The sequence below is a fragment of the Entelurus aequoreus genome, linkage group LG12 (genome assembly GCF_033978785.1).
Source record: "Entelurus aequoreus isolate RoL-2023_Sb linkage group LG12, RoL_Eaeq_v1.1, whole genome shotgun sequence".
NCBI lineage: Eukaryota > Metazoa > Chordata > Actinopteri > Syngnathiformes > Syngnathidae > Entelurus > Entelurus aequoreus.
The window spans coordinates 17938636-17961627 of record NC_084742.1 but is presented as its reverse complement, the minus strand read 5'-3'; the positions used below and the strand labels follow the sequence as shown (position 1 = coordinate 17961627).

At 39.4% G+C, this 22992-nt stretch overlaps 2 protein-coding genes across 8 annotated transcripts in view; one reads left to right on the top strand and one right to left on the bottom strand.

Moving 5' to 3' along the window:
* cacna2d4a (calcium channel, voltage-dependent, alpha 2/delta subunit 4a) overlaps window positions 1-22992 on the top strand; it is a 97156-nt gene that overhangs the window by 25940 nt on the left and 48224 nt on the right. The gene's annotated exons all lie outside the window — the stretch shown is intronic.
* Window positions 1954-21683, bottom strand: lrtm2a (leucine-rich repeats and transmembrane domains 2a). 4 transcript variants are annotated; one of them, XM_062064939.1, is made up of 7 exons: window positions 21149-21677; window positions 17119-17270; window positions 7024-7244; window positions 6195-6320; window positions 6019-6107; window positions 5799-5956; window positions 1954-4117 (listed from the first exon to the last, which is right to left on the bottom strand). In XM_062064939.1, the coding sequence occupies exons 2-7, from the start codon at window positions 17174-17176 to the stop codon at window positions 3630-3632; spliced, it is 1140 nt and encodes a 379-aa protein (XP_061920923.1). In that variant the 5' UTR covers window positions 17177-17270; window positions 21149-21677; the 3' UTR covers window positions 1954-3629. The 4 variants fall into 4 exon arrangements, with proteins under 4 accessions (XP_061920923.1, XP_061920920.1, XP_061920922.1 ...); XM_062064936.1 differs by having other exon boundaries at window positions 6019-6320; window positions 21149-21683; XM_062064938.1 differs by having other exon boundaries at window positions 6019-6320; window positions 17128-17270; window positions 21149-21683.

Sequence of the window (22992 nt, the reverse complement as noted above, 5' to 3'; positions counted from 1 at the left end):
CTGCCCATGAATGACATGAAATTGACTAATTTATCCTTGATGATTGTTACTTAAAGTCCTTAAAAACAGCGAAGGACTCCTGTCATATAGAAAACATTTGACCATTGTAAAGTTATTGGTAGTGTTTTAATTTATGACTGTAGTCTACAAAGTATTGTCAGAGCTTTGTATTGATATTACTGTATACACACAATTTTAATGATAATTAAGGGAAAAGTCTGGCTCCTCCGGTCCTTAGCTTTTTGTGAAAATATGGCTCCCAAAACAACTTAGTTGACCAGCCTCGACTTTGTCTCTTTTTGGGGGAGGAAAGAAACAACCAATGAAAGCTGAAAGGAAGTTTATCGATTATAATTGAAAGGAGAAGGACAAAGAAGAGATCAGAAAAAAGGGCATATGTGGCAGAAGAAAAGCAAGGTGAAAACACTCAAATTGATGAGGAGAGATGTGCCAGTAAGATAAATGGACAGCAGATAAGCCAAAGGAGATTAGAAGGTCAAAAAAAACATTATTTATCGCTCCATTTTATTTGACTACGTGAGTCATCAAATAGACAGTCAGGTGTGATATGTTTTTATTCCAGTCAATGATCATATGTACCAGGAAATGCTTCGCCGAAACACAATCATCGTCATAACAACAACACACCACCACCATCTGATTGTGGGCAATATAAGTACCAAACTATCATTTATTCTTCTGCACACACAAGCTATAAGAACAGGATTCAGCTAAGATACTTAGCTAGAAACAGCACGAGACCTTCAGACCAGGTGGTTTCATGGACAGAGTTTGGATCTTATGTTATTTTGTATGCAGTTTTACCAAACCCTGTCCATATAAAAAACTGACCAACACTGAGCACAATTAAATGGACACAACTAATGAGCGAGTAGCACAGTAATACCCCAAACAAATCCAAACGTACACACAAGGACAAACATTGTGAATTGGTAACAGTAGAGGCTAATAGAGATATATGCATCATAACACACTGTTGTTATTATATTATTATTGTTATTAATATTATTACAGCCAATTATAATAAGAGGAAACTGAGTGCAATATGCAATGAAAGTTTTTTAAAGTATTTTCAGTGTCAATCATTTTTCATTGCATATTACCAATGGATGGAAGGAAGTGACTTTCATATACAGTGGTACCTTGGTTTGTGTTTGCTCCAATTTTTCTATGTGCCAGTTTTCCTCAAAGTTTGCCTCGGTTTCCATTTACAGTTTTGTTCATTAGACGGCCAAACATGGCGCATAACAAACTTGTTGTTGTGCCTGCGTATCATTCCGCAAAATCGAGTGCTCAAACAAAAAAAATTCCTCACCTTGGTGACTCAGTTCATGCTTTTTTCTGAGTACGGCGGCAAAATAATCCACCTTGGGGCCAAAGAAAGTTTGAAATGCCAGCACTTTCATATAAAATGTGAGAAACACTGTTGAATTTAAGAAATAACTCATAATAATCTTGTACTCTATCCTCTCCATTTATCGTCCTCACCAACAAGAGTACTGTTATATCAGTCCGCCCAGGAATTCACAATTTTGTGATCAGGCTAAATTCACACAGATTCAACCAATAATTGAAAGTTATGCTTAACCTCGCAACTTTGTCCAATGCCTGCAACTTTGCCACTCTTTATTGAACTCTTTATTGATCAAACGACACAATTGTTGTCCTCCCGCTAGCTCAGAACAACTTCCTGTTCCTGTCTACAGTGCTAAGCTTTCTGGGTAATATAGTTATAAACATTTAACAACGCACAGGTATCTTCATTTCCTAGAATACATATATATATATATATAAATATATATATATATACAGTAAATATATATATATATATATATAAATATATATATATATATATATATATATATATATATATATATATATATATATATATATATATATATATATATATATATATATATATTAATACAGTAAAATACAATTAAGAATAGATTTTCATTTTTAATACTGACCTAGGAAAGAGGCAGCATTGACATGTTAGAGATGTTGAACTGTGATGATAATCTCTCATTTATCAACAAAAAATAGGGCTGTAGATCACTCTCAACAGTTCGCAAATGCTCTAAACGTGCGGGGTTAAATGTGTTGGAACATAAATGAATGTTTAAGATGGGCAAGCACTTCAAGTGTAAAGCATACATGAAGAATGTCTGCAACTTGCAGAAGACAGAACAGACAGGGGACTATAGGAAAGCATTTGGTGGTTTTTCTTTATGTAATTATAATCTATTACTATTTATTAGTTATAATGAATTAAAACAGTACAGTAATTTCACAATGAGCTCTGAGTATGTGATTTTACTGCCGGATGTCCACTATTAAGTCTGTGCTATACAACGAGTAAAACATCAATACAGTATTTTTTTCCCAATGTTTGTTGAAATCCTGTGCTTTTCGAAGTTAAGGTTACAAGGAACACTGAAAACATTAATAGAACATTAAAAAAATAACAAGTTGATTCGATGTTATTGAAAAAAAATATCTTCAAAACATCGTAACTCTCTAAAAATGCTACCGCAAATCCAGGCATTTTAGGTAAAATAATCACAAAAAAAGCCTACGAAATCCTGTTGAATGTTCATTCATAGATTTCATGCATCATTTGTATGTATTGCACATTGTTTTATGCATATAAAACCATAATTATTCTATGTAAAAGGTGCTTTAAGTGGATGTTTTGGGTGTCTGAAACTGATTATGCAATTTTTTGTTTTGGCAAAAATGCATTCAGTTTCTTTACAATTCTGACATTTTGGAACACATTACTAACAAAAGGCAAGGTACCGCTGCACACTGTAGATGGAAAGATGGATGGAGAGGTAAAGGGATGGAAAAAGGATGTAATAGCAGCATCAATCCCCTGTTAGCTCTAACACCTTTTGAAAAGTTTGAGAAAAGAAGGGGAAGGAACAGTAAACAAGGTAATTCGGGAGATAAAGTGCTGGAAAGTCATTTGATGGTTCTTTGCAGGAGACTTTTACGTCCATGGGTCTAAAAAGACACAGTTTTTGACCCAGTTTGAAAGCATTTTTCCATTGGTAAATGACAAATACCTCAATTTTATGTCAATTTATATCCTGAGACGGTCCAGAGAGAAGCTGAAATGGGATTATCTGGACATCATGTCTGTGGCAAAGCAGTAGATGTGTTGATTCATTAGCTTAAATGAAACTCTGATTCTTCCTACCCCTTTTCAGACATGTGCGAATGTAAACATGTGAGATACTTCAATGTAACTTTGTTAACGCCATCATCATTTAAGTCTCCTTTTTTGGGCATTTGGGAGGCTTGAAAAGGTTCAAAAGGAGGGCTCATCATGTATGTGGATGTTGGTCCCTGAAAACTCCATCTTCCACCTCTGATGATACAGTAGGTTGGAAATCAGATTCTTGCCATGTCCAGCATGTTGTTTCCGGTGCTGCATCAGTAGGTGGCTAGTAGGAGAGATGACTGCTAAAAAATATATGCAGGCTTTGAAAGAGAAGAACTCAGGTTGGTTGAAAACGTATTGAAAAGGAAGACATGAAAGGATGACTTTCCAATTCTCCTCCTTGAGCCCTTTAGCCAATTTGTCCCCTTTAGAGTCTCCCCTACGCCACCGAGGAGATCTGCTTCTCCTCCCGGTCGTCCCCATCGCCCTCGCCGTCCCCCATAAGCGGCTGCCTCTTCTTCAGCTCCCTCTGGTATTTGGCCATGAGCGAGGCGTAGATGCACCCGTACGCAGCAGCCACCACCATCATGATGCAGACAATGCCACACACCACGCCGGCAATCACTACGGTGCCGATGGCGCGCCGCACGCTCACCGGCCGATAGCGGGCGCGCACGCAATCCGCAGGGGCATCTCCACCACCTCCTGAATTTGTAGAGGAGTCATCACCACCAGAAAGTGGTGGCACACTGCTGGGGTTAAGGGTGCTCCTGCTGCAGGGAGAACCACCTCCTCCTCCTCCGCCTCCTCCTCCATTCTCATCGTCAAGCTGGAGGCAGTAGTCAAACATTTCAACGGGAACGCCACGGATGTCTCGCCCCCGCAGATCTTTGGGTAGCGTGCACTCCATTGCGTCCACCTTGCCGCCTGGAGAAGAGAGGACATTATTTGAGAGTAAGCAGGAAAGATAGAAAGTGAGGAGGGAGCACAATGGGATGAATCATACATCACTGAGCACACACTTCCGTTTGCTAGCGCCTTTTATTTATACAGCGCCAATTCACAACAGCGGTTATCTCCTCGTTCATCAAAGCACTTTGGCGACAGAGGCAAGGAAAAACTCCCTCCAAGAAAAGTGCTGTGCTAGTAGATGTGATCAACTAAAATGAGATGACAGGCTTTGCTTAATATCTGATTCCTCTGACTCCTGTGGTCGGAGGATAGACTTTATTGTCATCGTCACAAAACCTGATTCATGTGAGAAGGCCATTGACTTGAACCCTCTCCATGTGCTACGTATTCGCTTACAAAGACACAAACAGTCCATTTTTTTGTAGATTAACAGAGAATTCCAACGAAAATCCAGAAATAAAACATAAAACAAAGGTTTAAAATCAATTTGTATTTGATTGCTAAACAAAACCTAGTTTAATACTTGGTGGAAAAAACCCTGATTGGCAAGCACACCAGGAGATCCTGAAGGTTTCATGGTTGACGCTCGGCAACTCAAAAGTTTCAGCCTCCTCCTCTGATTTTCTATGGGTTTAAGGTCTGAGAACTGGCTTGGCCATTCTTAATTAGCTTCTTTTTAAGCGGCTCCTTTGTTGCCTTGGCTGCATGTTTTGGTAACGGTCATTTAGGAAGACCCATCCATTACGCAGCTTCAGTCATCCAAGATTGTACGCTACGTACAGTATGCTGTGTTCTTTTAATCTCTGAAGTTGAAAGTCGCAGCTGGAAATTACATCACAGCGGTGTAATGAGCGTTCCACAAAAGCTATTCTTGCGCTTGTCTGAAAATAAAAGTCTGAACAAACATGCACTCCTTCTGCAACCTGTAAACTACGCGAATGAAAAGAAAACACAAAAACGCTATCGTTTGCGTTGTAGTACGCGTATACCACATGAAAAAAGGTAATTTACACTACAGTAACATTGCCATATATACGTCCAACAATAAGTATATGGCTGATTTAGTGCAACAAAATAGCGCTAAAACGGATATTACAGGAGCTTCTTTTATTGTTTCCACTCAAAGCAGCCATCTTTGAGAGCTGATTCAGAGAGTGAGGGCTCTCTGACTTTTCGAGTTGGAAATCTGACCTTGGAGAACGTTCTAGTTGTAATTTCCAACTTGAAACTTGGAAATTCCCACTAGTCAGTACAAACGGAATGTAGCATTAGCAGTGATGTGTGTTGTCTTCTGTAGCTTTAGCAGATAAATTCAACATCTCTTTTATACTTTCACTCTTAAAATAAACCTATTGTAAAAATGATGAACTGTCTTTGTAAGGGGTAACCTTTGCTACCCCTGTTCGCCAGAAAAAGACTAGAGGTTAGGTTACCAGCCTGAGCAAAAGCAGAGGAAAGTGGAATGCAGCGGCGAGGATAATGGAGCGGCGAGGAGATGCAGCTTCATTAGCGGTGCAGTCAGAGCCAGACGCGCTGAGGTGAATGCAAATTTATACACATGAACAGAGAGCAGCTGTTCTCAGCCGATGTAGCAACATGGACCATACACCCAGTCCACGGAAATTAGATGTGCATTCACGCCCTGATGGGGATGATTTCCAATCACATTTGCCCGCAATTTCAATTAAGCGCTCACCTCGGTACAATAGCCACTCCATCCAGTGTTTGAAATCTCGCAGGTTGCAATCGCATTCCCAGGGATTGTGTCCCAGTTCTAGGTGTTGGAGGTGGGACAGGGGCTCGAACGCTGCCCTCTCCAAACCCCGAAGTCTGTTTCCAGCCAGGGACAACCACCTACAAAGACATTAGTACTCAAAGTCAATACATTCTGATCATATTTCACTTTGAATGTTTACCTGAGACTCTGCAGCTCATCCAGGAGCCCCAAAGGAACAGACGCCAGGCCATTTAGTGATAGATCTAGACTCTGCAGACTCCCCAAACCCTGTCGAACACACCCAGAACATTTCTTTCTGTAGTCATCTCTACTTTTACGTCCCACTGGAGAAAAATGCACTGTAGTACTACTCACCTGAAAGAGATCCCTGTCCATTACTGTCACAGAGTTGTTGTGCAGGGTCAGCTTGGTCAGATTGATCATGTCTCGGAATAATCCGGCCGGCAAATTATCAAGGTAGTTGTTAGAGAGGTCAAGCTCCTGTGGTCACAATGCAACACATAAGGGCCACACATGTATTGGAAATTGCTAGAACCCTACAAATATTGATTATTAGAACATGGGACGTTGATTTTCGGGCTCCATCCAGTGGTACTCATGAAGGCCGGATATTGTTTTTTTTAATAAAATACACACAAAATAATGTAGAAATACACATTTCTAAACCAGAACATTGGCTGAAATCGAATACATAATAAATCACAAGCTAAAAAGTGACGGTTGGCGGAGGTAGCAGAAACAAAGCAAAGCAAAATAGTCTTGTGGTGTTACTTGGTGTTTACATTTTCAGAACCGCTGTTCTAGACCGGATATAATGTGTTTTAGCTGTTTTTAATTTTCTGTGTAAAAAGGCAATCACATCAGTTGCAGAGTAAGTGATTTGATCTTCCGTCAATACTACTTCATTACTTTTTGTGTCCACAATATTTCCTTGAGGAAAAACCGATAACGAAAAGTGTTTGATCTGCAAAAAGTAACAGCTCAGTAATGCTAGACAAGTCATGCATTTTGTGGTTTGATTGCATAGATTCTGCTAAGAAATGTTGAGTTTTTTTATTGGCACATAATATGATACCACTGTACCAGAAGCCACAACAGTTTCTGCTACATTTGTCAAACCATCCTTTATTCTTGTCCAGTGCAGCAAAAACAAAGTGTTTGAGTGAAAACTGAGTATACCGACCTCCAGAGAAGAGAGGTTAACGAGGGCGGAAGCTCCCAGTGAGGCTAGCTTGTTGTTGGCCAGCGAGAGGAAACGACTCCCGGGAGGCAGGAGGTGCAAGGGAGGCAGGGAGGTGAGGCCTCGACCCCCACAGTCCACCAGCATGCCTTCTGAGGGGCAGATGCAGGGGGCAGGGCAGAGGATGGCTGGCTGGAAGAGCGCCACCAGCAGGCAGAGGAAAGCTGGGGGGGGGAAAGAATGCAAGATTGAAAGTAAGCAAAGTGCGTCTTAGATTGTATTTTTTATTCTTTATGCCTCAGTCTGCGTTCTCTTAATGACTCGTTTTGCTTTTGTTTCCACCCAGTCTTATCAGCCAATGCGTGTGTGTGTTGTGTGCATATGTCGAGTGCTCACAAAGTGTGATATGAAAAAAACCCACTCCAGACACCGACATAACACTTTTAAATTCCACCCGGCGGCAGAATTCATCAGTTGCATCATCTGCAAGGCGAATGAGCTTTTCTCAGTACGCCAGAGCTCCTTTTTAATCTATATGGATCAATAATGTATTGCTAAGAGTTCCACTCGGAGAAAAATGCTGTCCCCTAAGATTAATTATGACCAATCCTAATGCTGTCATCCACATCAACAACAGTGTTTCTTAACTATAGAGCCAGGGTCAAATATTGGGCTGCAAATGCCCTAGAGTGCCAAAAAATATCTGTTTCTCAGCTATGGTCCTTATGGGCCGCAGCAGTAATCAGTTGTAATACACTTTTTCACCACTTGTGGCAGTAATTACAATATCAAACTAACAGAAGAAGTCTGGAGCTAAAGTCACAGAGAAGTTTCTTAAGTGTAGAAATTATGACTAAAGTGGTAAAGCTGTATTTTCATTTTTTTACTGACCATCTTCAAGCCGCTTTCTGACTGTCTCTTCAGAATGCGCTGTTTTTGTTGGCAGTCTTATTTACCTGCCTTCAGGCCACGCCCCTTTTAACTAGGTCTCTACCCTGTCAGCCATGTTGTAGTTTTAGCGCTTCTAACTGGACTCTATTGACTGATTTTTAGGTTAGAACTGTATGCTACTTTGTATTAGAAATGGCAACAGGAGAGGATTTTAGCATGTGTGTGCATTTACGAGCAGGTCTGCCCAAAAACAAGAGAATACAGAAAAATAAGGAACTTTTTGACTACAACTTTGTACTGCAACTGGATGGTGGACTCGCGCAAACTCTTCTATTATATATATCGATATCCGCTGTCGTAATGAAGGAAAAACGTCTCTGAAGTCTAAAATTTCAACAGCTCATTTGGAGCAAGTTTGGAAGAATTGTTTATAGATATCTCCACCATGCCTTTATTGTTTGTATTCACCTTTTTGGGACTTATAGGGATCCCAAATACACAAAACAAGTACCATCAGGTTAGAAAAGTTGGGTTTGCACAATAAGACTCCTTAAAGTGTACCACTTTTTGTGATGATGTTCGACATTTGGTAAATATTACACAAAATAAGATTAATAGAGAATGTTTCAGCCTCCAGTCCTCAGCTTTTTGAAAATGTGGCATTCCATATCTGGAAGATATGCTTTGTATTCATGGGCGCCCATCCATAAACGCAGATCACGTGCTGTGGTTAGTGTCCCACATGAAGAAGCACATGGGGAATGTCAATTAATGAATTACAGCGCGCTTCATATTAAATATTATTGCAATATTGCGATATTCCTGCTCCGTCAGTGGATAGAAATATGGCAAATATCCCTAAATCTTCCGACTATTCCCTGCGACACGCAGCATTAGAGCTGGTCTTGTAAGGCAGACATACTGGATTCAATACTTGGTCTAAGATATGGCAGGAAGTTTTGCATAATAATGTATTATGTATTATGTAAACCATATATGTCCCATGAATTAGAGCTACATAAAAGCAAAAAAAGTAAAACAAATGTTTTACATGAATAAAGTGTTAAAAAATGTTTTAATGGGGGGCCCTTCAAAACAAATTCTGCTTAGGGCCACGGTATAGGTGCAGCCCTGCTTGCAGTACACCGTGGCCTCTACAACCATCCTTGTTTCTTCTTAATGTCAGCAGTTCCACATCCATCATGTTAAGAGTCAGTCGTCGGATGCACTTTAGCAATGTGATGCGATGATCATACATGATAAATAAATGTCTGGAGATAGCATCTTGTCCTCAGATGCACCTCTTTTTTTGGGTCGACAGACACAACCTGACCGTGAACCGTGCACGCTAAAATCCCACCCTGCCAAGAAATGACTCACATCTCTTGATAAACGGAACGACAGGAGAGAATGTGTGTAAAATCATTTTCGAGTTCATTGCAGAAGCTCATTTTGTGAAGGATTTGGTGGAACACTGGCTTAGAATTTGCCGTCACAGGTTAGAGACGAGAATAAAGCTGACAGTCGGAGGTAGAAGTTACGCAAGTGTTGGTGTTTAGGTTGGAACTTTCATGGTATTGTAAAGCGTCAAGTTGTCAAAGTCTCTGTGCACGAATGGTGTCTCTTCTCCTTCCGTCCCTCGCCTCATCTCTTCGTGTTCTCTCTCCCACTCTCCCTCCAAAACTTTCAACATTTATGAGAGCTTTAAGCATGCTCTCATGAAGGAGGAGGAGGAAGAGGAGGAGGTTTGTTAGCTTATTTTAGCTGCGGCAAATCCTCTTGCTTTGCTGAACCTTGCAGAGAAACCAAAGAGGACAACATGCAGCCTGATGCCATGCTGGGAAATGAAAAAAGATTAATTAGTTCATTGATCCTTTTTTTGATTGATTGATTGAGACTTTTATTAGTAGGTTGCACAGTAAAGTACATATTCCGTACAATTGACCACTAAATGGTAACACCCGAATAAGTTTTTCAACTTGTTTAAGTCGGGGTCCTTTCTTAATTTATGCTATTAAATTGTCTCGTAAACACTGGAATGTTTGGCCAGCGTCGCCTTGACAACGCACTTTGTGGCATCAGCTGTCTGACATTTAATATACCCCCGCACCCGTGACACCGGATCCGAACTATGATGTCATTGCCACGGACGTTTCTCTTTCCTGGTCAAACTATCTGATTTCGATCCTCGCCAGCTGTCCAATAATCTTAACTCTTTCATCTCCCAACAATCCTCTTCCTGTGCTTGTTCCTATTGCTGTTTTTTTCTGGTACTGTTAGTCTTCTTGTTTTTAATCCTGTTTTAGTTGTTCTTGTTCCTATACTTGTTGATGTTCAAGTGCTTTTTGTTCCTATAAGTCTTCTTGTTTCTGTTCTACTTCGTATTCTTCTTCTGTTATTTCTCCTGTTCTTGTTTCTTTTCCAGTTTTTGTTCCCATTGCCGTTTTTGTTCTTCTTTGTCCTCTGCCTCAGTTCCTATTTCTGTTCCTGTTAGTCTTCTTGTTCTTGTTTCCTATTCCGGTTTCTCATTCTGGTTGTTTCTATTCCTGTTATTGTTACTGTTCTTGCCAATCTTCTTCCTATTTTAATTGTTTTTGTTCCTATTTTAGTTGTTCTTGTTACTATTCTTGATCCTATTTTAAATGTCTCTGTTCATATTCGTATTCCTGTTCTTCTTCGGTTGTTATTATTACTGTTTCTGAACTTGTTTTTGTTATTGTTGCCGTTCATATTTCTGTTCCTGTTTGGATTCCTATTAGTCTTTTTGTTCTTGTTTCAATTCCTGTTCCGAATGTAGTTTATCTTGTTCTTACTTATATTTTTGTTTCTGTTCCTGTTATTGTTCCTGTCTTAGTTGTTTTGATGGTTTTGTTGCTATTCCTAATCTTGTTTTTGTTTTCTTATTTTGTAAAAAGACTCAGTATGTAGCGTTAGCTGAGGTTAAAGGTCAGCTTGGCGATCATTTGCTCTTTGTCAGCACTGTGATTTATAACAGTGTGGTCATATGGCAAGACAGCAACCGTAATTGAAGTTCTAAATGAAATGGATTTACAATATGCTGGCTATAATTGATCATTTGTCTCACAGTATTTCTTCTACTCACTTGAAAGGTATAAAACAACACACGCAAACACATTTCCAACATCAAGTCGTAGCTGCTCCATCACATCATTTTAATTCCTGACAAGGTAATGCCGTGTCACCATGGCAACTAAGGCGCCTGTGATGTTTAAGACAAGCGAGGGGAAAGGCGCCGCCGTAAGCATACCCCCCTCTGTTTAACCCCCATCTTCATGCCAGACCTCCAGAATAATGGCTTACTTGAACACACACACACACACACACGTACACAAACACATTTGGCATCAAGGCCACACACCAGAGCAAGGTGTAAGGGTTTTGACCGGAGCAATTTAGCTAAATTGTTCTTCAGGGTGACATTTTAGGAAAGCTAAGGAGTGAAGTTGGCAGACTTCTTCACTAGTATTTTTTATTTTGTATATGATGTCAGTATAAGGCTTGGTCATACTTTCACATTTTTACTTTACCAAAAGGCGAACATAGTCAATATATCAACGATCTTCTATATATGACAGGAGCGATCTTCTCTTTTTAAGAATTTCCTGCAAAAACATTAGTCAAAGATGCTGGAAGGCTGAGAACATGGAGCAAGAAGAGAAAAACATGACTGTTGAGAACCACAATGTATCCTAATGGACATCTTCTCGATTAGGGCGACCACATTTTCTAAGAACTTCCGAATATTCTTATTTTGTACATAATGTTCCCAAAATGGCAAACAGTCTGTATTGACAGTACTTGTTGACGCTGGAATCAGACTGAAATGGATTAATTCTGCTGAAACGCTGCTAAAACCTGCTCCATGTTTACATTTGGCAAAAATGTAAACATGGAGTAGGTTTTAGCAGCGTTTTAGCTGAACTTTGACCTCTCATCCTCCAGGATTAAAACATTCATCATTCTTATCTCCTCCGTCTGCCAAACTCCCTCGTTAGTATCCAGCAAAAAGAAGGCGATGACACGGAGCACTCAGCACAAGTGTGATTAAACATATTGGTGCACTCTTTGGAGCCCTTTTGATGAGATGAGATGCTCAGAGGCTTTCTCGGCTTCTCCTGCATGTCGGCTGGCACGAGAATCCCTCATTTAAGGGGAGGATTTTTACGCGATGAGTGGAGTGAGGCGGAGTAAAGGGACAACACAGGTATCATTCACACATGCCAATGAAGGATATTAAATGGAGGGAGTTTTGACAGAGCAATTGTCTCCTCACTGTTGACGGTTGATATTCCTAAAAGGTTTTAGCATTTTGGACTAATGAAGCACAAAGGACTGCAACATAAACATTTTGGGCCTGATCTATTAAATACTGGGAGGACAAGATGCAAATGTAATCATTTAGCATTGTTTGGAAATTGGCGCAGTTACGCATGAATGGTTGTAAAAGGAGGTTATGGTGGTGCAATGACAAAGAGTATCCTTCCTCCGTGTGCATGTCAACATATTGCTACTGTCAGAAATAAAAGTCAACACAAGTATCATATTCAATTAATTCATTTTTGGTGTCTGCTGGCATTTTTTCAATGGTGTTAATTTTTTCATATAGGAGATATATTATCAACATCCAATCGTTAGTCTGCAATATGTATTATTCATTACTCATTCTTAGTTTTTCATTACGTTTTACTTTTCTTACTGTATGTACAAATCTGCACTGCAACCACATGCTTTCCCCATTGTGGGATGAATAAAGTCTACCCTATCCTATCCTATGATGCTATGGAAATTAATCTAAATCAGGCACTCCAGGAATTTGCGATTGTGATTGCGCCAATTCATGCAAATTCAACTACTTCAAGCAAATTATGTACAGCCTCGCTACTTTGTCCAATGCCTGCAACTTCTCTGCACATTTTGGACAATCAAATTTCTCTCTTAGCAGTGCTCAAAAGCGCACATCAACTGTCTAATCAAAACTATCAACTATTTATTGACAAGCAACACAATTGTTTTCCTTCTGCATATATTGCTCAAACCTACTTCCTGTTTCTGTCCACAGCGCTGAGCCTTTTAATGTAGTATATAAACATTCATCAAAACACTGGCCTAGTCACATGCATATATATATTTCTCAACATTTTATTTACCTACAGTAAGGCATTTAAGAACAGATTCTCATTTCCTGCTATCAAAACCTTTTAGGTCTGTGTGGTATAAAACATATAAAACATCTATACAGTATTTGTTTTCTAGTTGTTGTTGCTTTTTGAGGTTAAGGTTACTTAGAACATTTAAAACATTGATAACAAGTTCATAAAATTAGAAGTCAATTCAATGTTATCAAAAAAAATAAACCTCAAAACATTGCAACTTTTGCTGCAACTTCCTGAAAAGCGAATAATATTAAAAAACAGAATCTTGGAGGGAGTGATAAATGAGTGTCTCAATGGTGACAGACAGAAAAATCCTAATTGAAATATGGCGGTCTGCACCACTCTTGTACTTGTTACCAATTGTACTTGCAACACATCCACTAATAGTACACACAATTTTATACGTTGCACTAGGGTTGTACGGTATAGCGGTACTAATTAATTAAAAACAGTACTATACTGCCTCTGAAAAATACCGATACTATAGATATTTTAAGGAAGTTACAGTGCGCCTTCGTCATGTGGCGACGTTACGCATGTTCGGCAATGCACGCGTACAGAGTACTTACAAGCAGACACATTGTGAAGACGCATTTTGGCTTAAAAACAAACGATAAATGTAAAGCTAAAAACACTGCTGCGCCGCTCTGCAAGCGGTGCTTTAAAGCAGGCCTGGCCCTAACCAATCTGGCGCCCTAGGCAAGATTTTAGGTGGCGCGACCCCCCCCCCCCCCCCCCCCCGCCCCCACATCGGCAGTGAAGTGTATATACTCACAAGAAACCGAATAGCTTTGTCTTTGACCTTTTTTTTTACTTAAAGAAAGCAAATTAACATATTATATGAGAATGTTATGTTATGATTATCTTTAACCGAATCACAGCAGTGCTCAAATTAAAAAACAGCATTCCCTCTCATGTGATATTGCTTAATTAACATTAATGATGTGCACTTTAACAACTAGGCTTACAACTATACCTAATATATAAAGGGGTGGAGAAGTGACTATTACCTGCAGGGCAAACATTAGCTAACCAGAAGGCAATAACAATGTAAACAAAAACACCTGCTTAAAAGATCTAATACAAATGTCCCTGAGGAATGTAAGGTGGGAGTACTGTAATTACCTAACGTTACATTATTTTCCATAACAATTTAGCCCCCTCCACAATATTAACCCAACGTTAAAACAGAACTAGCTATTTATTGATTAGCAATTGCCGAATCATGTAACATTAACTTAATGCTTAAGCCAGGTTACTATCACATTCTGTAACAGACAAATAATTTCATGTAGGCTAACGTTACCTACCTGCTACCTCTGTCTTTTTCTCATTTCTCCTCCTCTTCTTTTATATTTTTTCTTCCCTGGGCACCTGACAGTTTTGGCCGTTTTGACATCTTGTGTTGATTTTTTGATGTGGTAAGAGTCATGATACGGGAAGGGAGGGGGTGCACCGTGCGGGGGCATGGGGGGCGCGTAATGTTGTAACAAATAATATTTCTATTAAATAGGCTTTACTTTGCATTTTAATTAACGTGGGATTATTTTTTGTATTTAGAAATAATAGTACCAACTTTTTATCTTTTTTTTTTCTCCAACATTTGTGGCACTGGCGTGGCGCCCCCTGATGGACGGCGCCCTTAGCATTTGCCTATACGGCCTATGCCACGGGCTGGCCCTGCTTTAAAGCATAGCTAGCTAATGGTTAACGTCCATCCGCAGTCGACAGTGGTTTAGCTACTGCTAAATCACTAATCCTCGCCTCCATTGCGACAAATAAGGTACATTTCTTACAAGTATCATCTCTGCAGGACGAGGAATAGCTCAACATGTTTCAATACACACCGTAGAAGGATACAATAGCTAACCCGAAACAGCAAGCAAGCTGAGCTGTCCTCAATGTAAACAAATGATCTATACATACATTGATTGTAACAATACCAAGTAAAGGAGCCGTATCTAGTCGATACTACAATGATTCGATCGATCGATCGATATTTTTTATTATCAAAAAATCTTTTGTAATTTTTTTTATTGTTTATAAACTCAGGAAATAATTTCCTGGACATATGAGGACTTTAATTATTACCAATGTATGACCCTGTAACTACTTGGTATTGAATTGTTACCAAAATGTGTATTATCACCTAAAACTAATGTAAAGTATTCAAACAACAAAGAAATTAGTGTGTGACGGGTCGCATGTTAATGCGCGGATCGTTTCCCCAAGATGCAGATGGAACTCCGGAATCAGCGTGCAGGTAGAACAATTATTTATTGTCCATAAATTAGTCAGGAATACAAAAAAATGCAGGAAAGCGTGCCGATAGTGCGGAAGCTATGGCAAATCTTAGAACAGGAATCAAAAGGAATACGAACGTAACTGTTGCGTGAAGCAAACAAAACAGCTAGACCGAGTGTGGCGAAAGGCAGGAATAAATAGTTCTTTGATTAGTTCCTGGGAGTAGGTGAGCGTCCCGAACACTAATCAGAGCCAGGTGAAAATAATCAGCACTTATGGCAACCAAGAAAAAACACAAACCCAGGGGTGCTGAAAACAGAACTAAGGGAGTCTTAAACTAAAATAAAACATGATCAGGGCAACGGATCATGACAGAGTGCCTATATAATTTTAACAGAAGTGTAGATAGAACATGTTAAAAGAGAAAGTAAGCAGATATTAACAGTAAATGAACAAGTAGATTAATAATAATTTTTCTACCGTTTGCCCCTCATAGTCTTAACAAAAGAATACCATGAGAAATAACATCAATATGTTACTGCATACATCAGTAGCCATATTATGAGCCTTTGTTTGCTTACTACAAAAAGAGTAGTTGTCTTGAATGTTCACTATCTTATTTTATGACAAAATTATTCTATAATTACCTAAAATTATTGTTATTGCAATAAGAAACATATGTTATATGGATCATAAGGTTTTCTGTTAAAATAAAGCCAGTAATATTTTTTTCTGGGGTCTCCTTTATTTTGAAAAGTATCTAAATACATTTTGGTACTGGTACCAAAATATTGGTATCGCGATGACCCTTCTTTGCACACACTATTTAGTACTTGTTTTAGGGATCTTAATAGAACAGGCCCCAAATGTATGCATCAGAGGCTCCCACAAAGTATTACACTCCACAAGAATGGCAATATTACAAAATCATAACGAATCTCAAGCATATACTGTAACCTGAGACTATAATTTTTGTAAATATATTTAAAATATATTTCTAAAAAATATTTTTTATATTTCTTTAATATATTTTTTAAATATATTTTTGTATATTATTATATGGTTTTAAAATATATTTACTAAGTTAAGATAAATATGCATGTTTTCCCACTAACTAGGCTACTTTTCATGCGAAATCTAGTAAAATCTGATGAAAACTTGGTGCAGCCATAGATGGAAAATTGTGCATTGGTTTTTGCATTATAAACATTGAAAATTATATTATTTAAATGTTTTTTAAAAAAGCTACAAAATAATAATAACATTAAATATACACGTTTTCCACTAGTGTGTTTTGAAGCTAATTCCATTGCATTCATTTTTAAGAAGAGTCTGGGAAAGGAGAAATACTGTATCTGTTTTGTCTGCCATTTTGTAAACAATACAACAGTATCATTAAAGTAACAGCAAGGACAGCTAATCAACTTTAAACATCTCAGTGGTATACTTCATATGCACATTTTGGCATGATACATTAAAACAAATAGGATAAATGAGGAAGAAGAGGATAGGAAAGGATAGAAGCTTCAGGCCTTAGTTTTCCTGCTGTCTGGCATCCATACTGAAACATGCTGTGGAATAATGTGGCATTTCATGGAGGGATTTGGCTTGTGGCCACTGCATGTTCAATGCCCTTATCCTGTGTGTGCATGTGTATGTGTGTGTATGTGTGTGTGTGCGCGTGCAAGTATTCCGAGCACGCTAACATTAGCAGCTGTCAAAACAGAGCGCCGCACCAGGCGTACTCTTGGGAGTATAATAGATGGGATCAATCAGAGCAAGAACGAACGTTGCCTACTGGGTCCGTACGGCCCCAAGCCCCCGGGTGAGTGTCTGTGGGGGGCCATGACGCACAGCTTCCTCTGGTAGAGTGGCAGTGGTGGTGGCGGCAGGTGTCAAGCGGCCATGCCTGCAGCCTCCACAAGGGCGGTGACTGCGAACCTAAACACCCAAAAAGAAAGGAAATGTTGCGATAAAACTGCAACGCCAGTTTACGAGTGCAGTATGCCTTTTGCTAAGTGTCATCCTAACCCAATTAAGACGCTTGCTTGAAAACACTCATCAGCTGTAGTGCAACAATCAGCTGTCTCGCTCTCTCTCTGTCTTGGCGGCTCGTTTTCGTGAAACGGCAGAGGTTTGTGTGTCGAGTGATTGTGGGATTTTGCATTTTAAGTACCTGTAAGGATTAATAGGAGAAGCAGCTCTTTAAGAAGTCAGGGATGTGAATTACCTCAATAACCAATCATAAAGAAGAGACAAAAACAGCAAATATACCTAGAAATGCATACAGTCATGACTGCATAACTGCTTTATGGTACCTCCTATCAGTTGTACTCACAATGCATTTTTACAGCTAGGAACTCATCAACAGTAATATGTGTTCAGAGAGCCTGAGAGCATGAGAAAAATGGATTGTCTTCGTTACTTGTTTGCTCTACTTTTGATTGGAACTGTAGGTTTTTCATTTAAATTGTATTTTTATTCAGGCTTCACAACACATCTTAAAACAAAGAGTAGGCAATTATCCTTCGGTCAGCTGTAGTTTGGGCGGGGGGTCACTAAGTCTGATCATTTGTTTTTTCTAGGCTAACCCAGCATGATGTTGCTGTTGAAATGTGGATGTAATGCTACCATGTAGCTGACTTAGCTATGCTTGTATTGATTATGTTTGTGTTCTCCTGTTCCAAGCTTTAATGTTACATTGTCGTATGTGATTTAGGACGACTTAAACAAGTTAAAAAACGTATTCGGGTGTTACCATTTAGTGGTCAATTGTACGGAATATGTACTTCACTGTGCAACCTACTAATAAAAGTCTCAATCAATCAAAAAAAATGTTACATTGGACAAGTGCGGAGTTACAGTGTAAATGTAAAAAATGGATGAAGTGCACACTGGCACTTCTTGGAGACACACACTTGTCGACAAACATTGCTCATTAGCATTAAAGCTGCAGACACGCAGGCCAAAAAGTCCCGTGCAGTAGGGCTGAATGCTGGATTTTACACAACACACTTCCAACACGCTATTGTGGGACCACTTAGACGTATTTAAAACTGTTCAAAAATAGTATTAGATTGGACCTTCTGTATGTTTATTATTGTGGTCGCTAATTATTATTTTCGAAAGGCAGATTTCATGTGTATTTTGGTAGTCTTGAAAGCCGTTTTGCACCCAAACTAGAAAACATGCATTTAAAGTGCCGCTCAGATCATTCTCAAACCTTTTGGCTTTCGACATGGCGTCAAGGCTATTCTCAGAAGCCTTTTTTTACCAATTTGACCTGTGCCCGCGTGCACATTCGCTCGCGGCCACACGTGTTGATGCTTGCCAGTCAAAGTCAGCCGGGCGTCAAATGACACCTCGCCCTGGCTTCTCTTTCCTTTGCTGTACTCGCTTCCAGTCTTGTCCACACTGGGATTTATAGCGTCTTGCACAGCCTTGGTGTCACACTGGAATAATATTGGGCTCTGTTTCAAAACCTACTGCATAGATGTAGAAGTACACCATTATAGAGTGTCAGCATCCTCCTATATCATAAATGCACAACACGTTACGTTGCAAGCAATTCATTCGATTCGTCTTGAGGCCTAATGAGCCGCAAACACCTTTGACCTGTAAGAAGCGTCAGACATTAGCACATCTTTGCCCCTCATTTGTCTAATTGAGCACATTTCATTTCGTATTTCATCTTCTAACGACACAGCGTGACTAGTCACTTTGAACAGTTTCTGCCCCATTTGCCACCAAAACGTGTCCCACCTGCGTACAAAGTTGTGCAACTTGCTAGCAAAAGCAGAGCGGAGCAGCCGAGCGTCCTCTGACTCAATTATTCATATGGTTTTCTAGCCAGAAGGAGACACTCACACATCAACACGCACTGCACAGACAACTAAATACATGGCGATAGCTTGACATGTGTGCGTTGACAAGCATGTGAAACCAAAATATGCGCTCATATTTATCTCCATGACACTCGTATGGTGTCCGTGCGTACACATGCATGCATTGCATCGGGATCATGTAATACACAAAGTGAAGGCAATTTTTACTATTTTTAATCGTTAGAGACTAAGAGATTAAAGACTTCCTTTTATTGTCATTCAAATTTGAACTTTACAGTACAGATAAGAACTAAATTTCGTTGCATTAGCTTGTTGTAGTGCAGGATAAAAGAGCAATAAGGTGCAGATATAAACAAATAGATTACTGTACAGATAAATATATTGCACTTTTTCATATGCAGCTACGTTTATGAATGTATGTTATATTGTCTTTATTAATTACTTAATCGTGTAATTGTGTTTAGAGCATATATGTCATATACAGCAGTGGTCCCCAACCACCAGGCTGCGGCCCGGTACCGGTCCGTGGATCGATTGGTACCGGGCCGCACAAGAAAAAAAGAAAACATTTTTTTTTTAATTAAATCAACATAAAAAACACAAGATACACTTACAATTAGTGCACCAACCCAAAAAACCTTCCTCCCCCATTTACACTCATTCGTACAAAAGGGTTGTTTCTTTCTGTTATTAATATTTGTGGCTCCTATATTATATAGCAATATAGATCAATATACAGTCTGCAGGGATACAGTCCGTAAGCACACATGATTGTATTTTTTTATGACAATAAACATTTAAAAACGTTGCACCCTACCTCCGCTCTGTAGGTTAAAAGTTGCGTTTTTTTAAAATATACTTTTTTTTTTTGCCGTTTAGGGGTTGGTGTTTGTTTAGCTACATTGTAGCATACAACATACTATAAATGTTCTAAAGCTGGAATCCCTATCTTCACTAAGTAGATCATGTTTAAAGTATGAATTTGCATAATCTATTAACTTGTTTGTATGTATTGTCATTATCTGAGATGGGGGGTTTATGAACTACATTAGAGGTTGCAAAATATTCAAAACATTCCCAAACTGCGTACTCTACCTCCGCTAAGTATATTATAAAGTTGCAACATATTTTTTTTCTTTACTTTTTTTGTTGTTGTTGCTATTTAGTTAGAGTTGTTCTGGTGTTTATTTATCTACATCGGAGGGTGCAAAATATTAGAAACATTCTTAAACTGCATAGCCTACCTCTGCTTTGTAGTTATGACATTACGTCTTAAAAACCTTTTTTTTTTGCTATTTGAGGGTTGGTGTTTATTTAGCGACATCGAAGCGTACAAAATAATAGAAACATTCTACACTCTACCTTCACTAAGTAAATAATTAAGTTGCACCATAAACATTAATATACTTAATTTACTTGTTTTACCTAATTCTTGGTTTCTATTTGATGTATGATGGTTATTTATCTATAATTAAGGGTGCAAAATATTACAAACATCCCAAAACTGCACACTTTACTGTTCACCAAGCAAATTATTTTTAGACCATGACATTGCATAATAAACAATCTCGGTTGTTGTTTTTAACTTTTTTATTTGAGTGGTGGTGTTTATTTAGCTTCATTTAAGGGTATAAAATATAAATAAAAAAACACCACAAGTGCCTTTGCTCATTAGATATTTAAATTGCACAGCAAATGTAATTTTTTGCAAATTATTAGAAGGGTGCTACATACTGTATTGTTATATTTTTCCCCAACTGAGCATTGTTATTGTTATTACAAAGAAAGGTTTGCACTCAATTATTAAACTATGCATGCAAATAAGTATAAAAGGAACCTTTATGGTGAGAAAGAAATATCTTCTAAGTACCAGCCAATGAAGAAATAGTAAACATATCCAATTTAAAGGCATCCCTGCAATAAATCAGCAGACATAATGTACAGTATAAATATTAAACGACGAGTGCGACTCACCTCTTGACTAAATATTTCAGAGCCTCACAGCGACATCCCGTCCCCAAAAATATCCGTACAATTTAAGCAATCATAGGAAAAGGAGAATCCATACGTGAAAAAAATCCTGCAGGGAAAATAAGAATAATCCTTCTTTATGTATAAAAACAATCCCCTGCTTGCATTTGGAGGAGCACTATGAGGGATTGTGGAGGGAAGAGAGGATCTAAGAAGGGATGGAGATGGTTAATCCGCGTCTTCCTGCCCGATCCTTGTTTGAATGAGACGTCCAACGCCGTCCTCCGTCTGAGAGAGAAGGTGCTGGCGTCACGCTCCTGCTTTGTGGTTCCTGCACACGTCCGAGGATGTGTGTGTGTGTGTGCGTCTTCACTTGTTATCCCACTCTGCCCGCATATGCCTGTGCAGTCGTGCATAGGTGTGTGTGTGTGTGTGTGTGTGTGTGTGTGTGTGTGTTAAATATAGTAGCGCGAGTGTGTACGCCGCCTCTGTCTGCCCCTCAGCTCTCTCACTGTGACACAAGAGAGGATGAGGAGGTGGAATGCTTGGACACGGACGGAGAAAGTGGAGATAAAGATAAAGTGGCATGAAGGGAGGGAGGGAGGGGCGCAATGGGGGAGGAGGTGGGGGGTGGGTGTCATCAGCTGATTCCAGCCAAGATGAGAATCTCCCTCTCATGGTCACATGGGCTTTTCTCTTCCATCCGTTTTTTTCCCCCTCCCGCTCACGTCTCCCATTATTTTCATTCTATTGCCTTTGGCAGCTGTCGTAATGCTGGCTTGCGCGTGCGTGCGTGCGTGTGTGTGTGAGTGTGTGTGTGTGCGCGTGTGTGCGACGCATGTTACTTACTTACTTATTACGCCCAATAATAATAATAATAATGGGTTAGATTTATATAGTGCTTTTCTAGACACATGCTTTACAGAGAACTGAGAACCCATTATTCATTCATTCACATTCACTATTATGTTTGTAAGCTACATTTATTGCCACAGCTGCCCCGGGGTAGACTTAGGGCTGGGCGATATGGATGGAAAAGTATATCTCCATATATTTTTACTTAAACTCGATATATATCTGGATATATTTTCCGGTGAAAGTATATATAGGCAGCACGGTGGTAGAGGGGTTAGTGCGTCTGCCTCACAATACGAAGGTCCTGGGTTCGACCCTGCGCTCGGGGTCATTTTGTGTGGAGTTTGCATGTTCTCCCCGTGACTACGTGGGTTCCCTCCGGGTACTCCGGCTTCCTCCCACCTCCAAAGACATGCACCTGGGGATAGGTTGATTGGCAACACTAAATTGGCCCTAGTGTGTGAATGTGAGTGTGAATGTTGTCTGTCTATCTGTGTTGGCCCTGCGATGAGGTGGCGACTTGTCCAGGGTGTACCCCGCCTTCCGCCTGAATGCAGCTGGGATAGGCTCCAGCAACCCCGAGAAGGACAAGCGGTAGGAATACATGTAAAGATATTCATTTTTGAACGAGATTCACTGAAATTGAAGTGACTGACAACTGTACTGTAAATAGTCAGTGGCATTGGCGTTGTTAGGCCTATTTTAGGGGGACTCAAGCCTCCCTGGTCAGTGGCACTTTTATTAACCCAGTTAGTCAAGGTGGGTATTAACAGCACAGAAAATAAACTGTTTAAGTAGCACAGAATTACATAACATAAATAAAATAGAAAAATATTATTTCTACGTAAAATAAACAATATAGCTGTGCAAATAATACAAAATGTATCAAACTCAGATAAAAAATAAATTTGTCGGCAGGCACTTTTTAATTCCCAGTCGACGATGTAATGGACTGTCACACACGTACGGTCATCGCCAAGGAAGTGACTTGA

Excerpts from the sequence above, each read along its gene's own strand:
- lrtm2a (XM_062064936.1), bottom strand. The coding sequence starts at position 17,176 with ATGGCCCCCCACAGACACTCACCCGGGGGCTTGGGGCCGTACGGACCC. Across the intron at positions 7,245-17,118 it reads GTACGGACCCAGTAGGCAAC|CTTTCCTCTGCCTGCTGGTG; the intron begins GTTCGTTCTTGC and ends TCCCCCCCCCAG. Across the intron at positions 5,957-6,018 it reads GATGAGCTGCAGAGTCTCAG|GTGGTTGTCCCTGGCTGGAA; the intron begins GTAAACATTCAA and ends ATGTCTTTGTAG.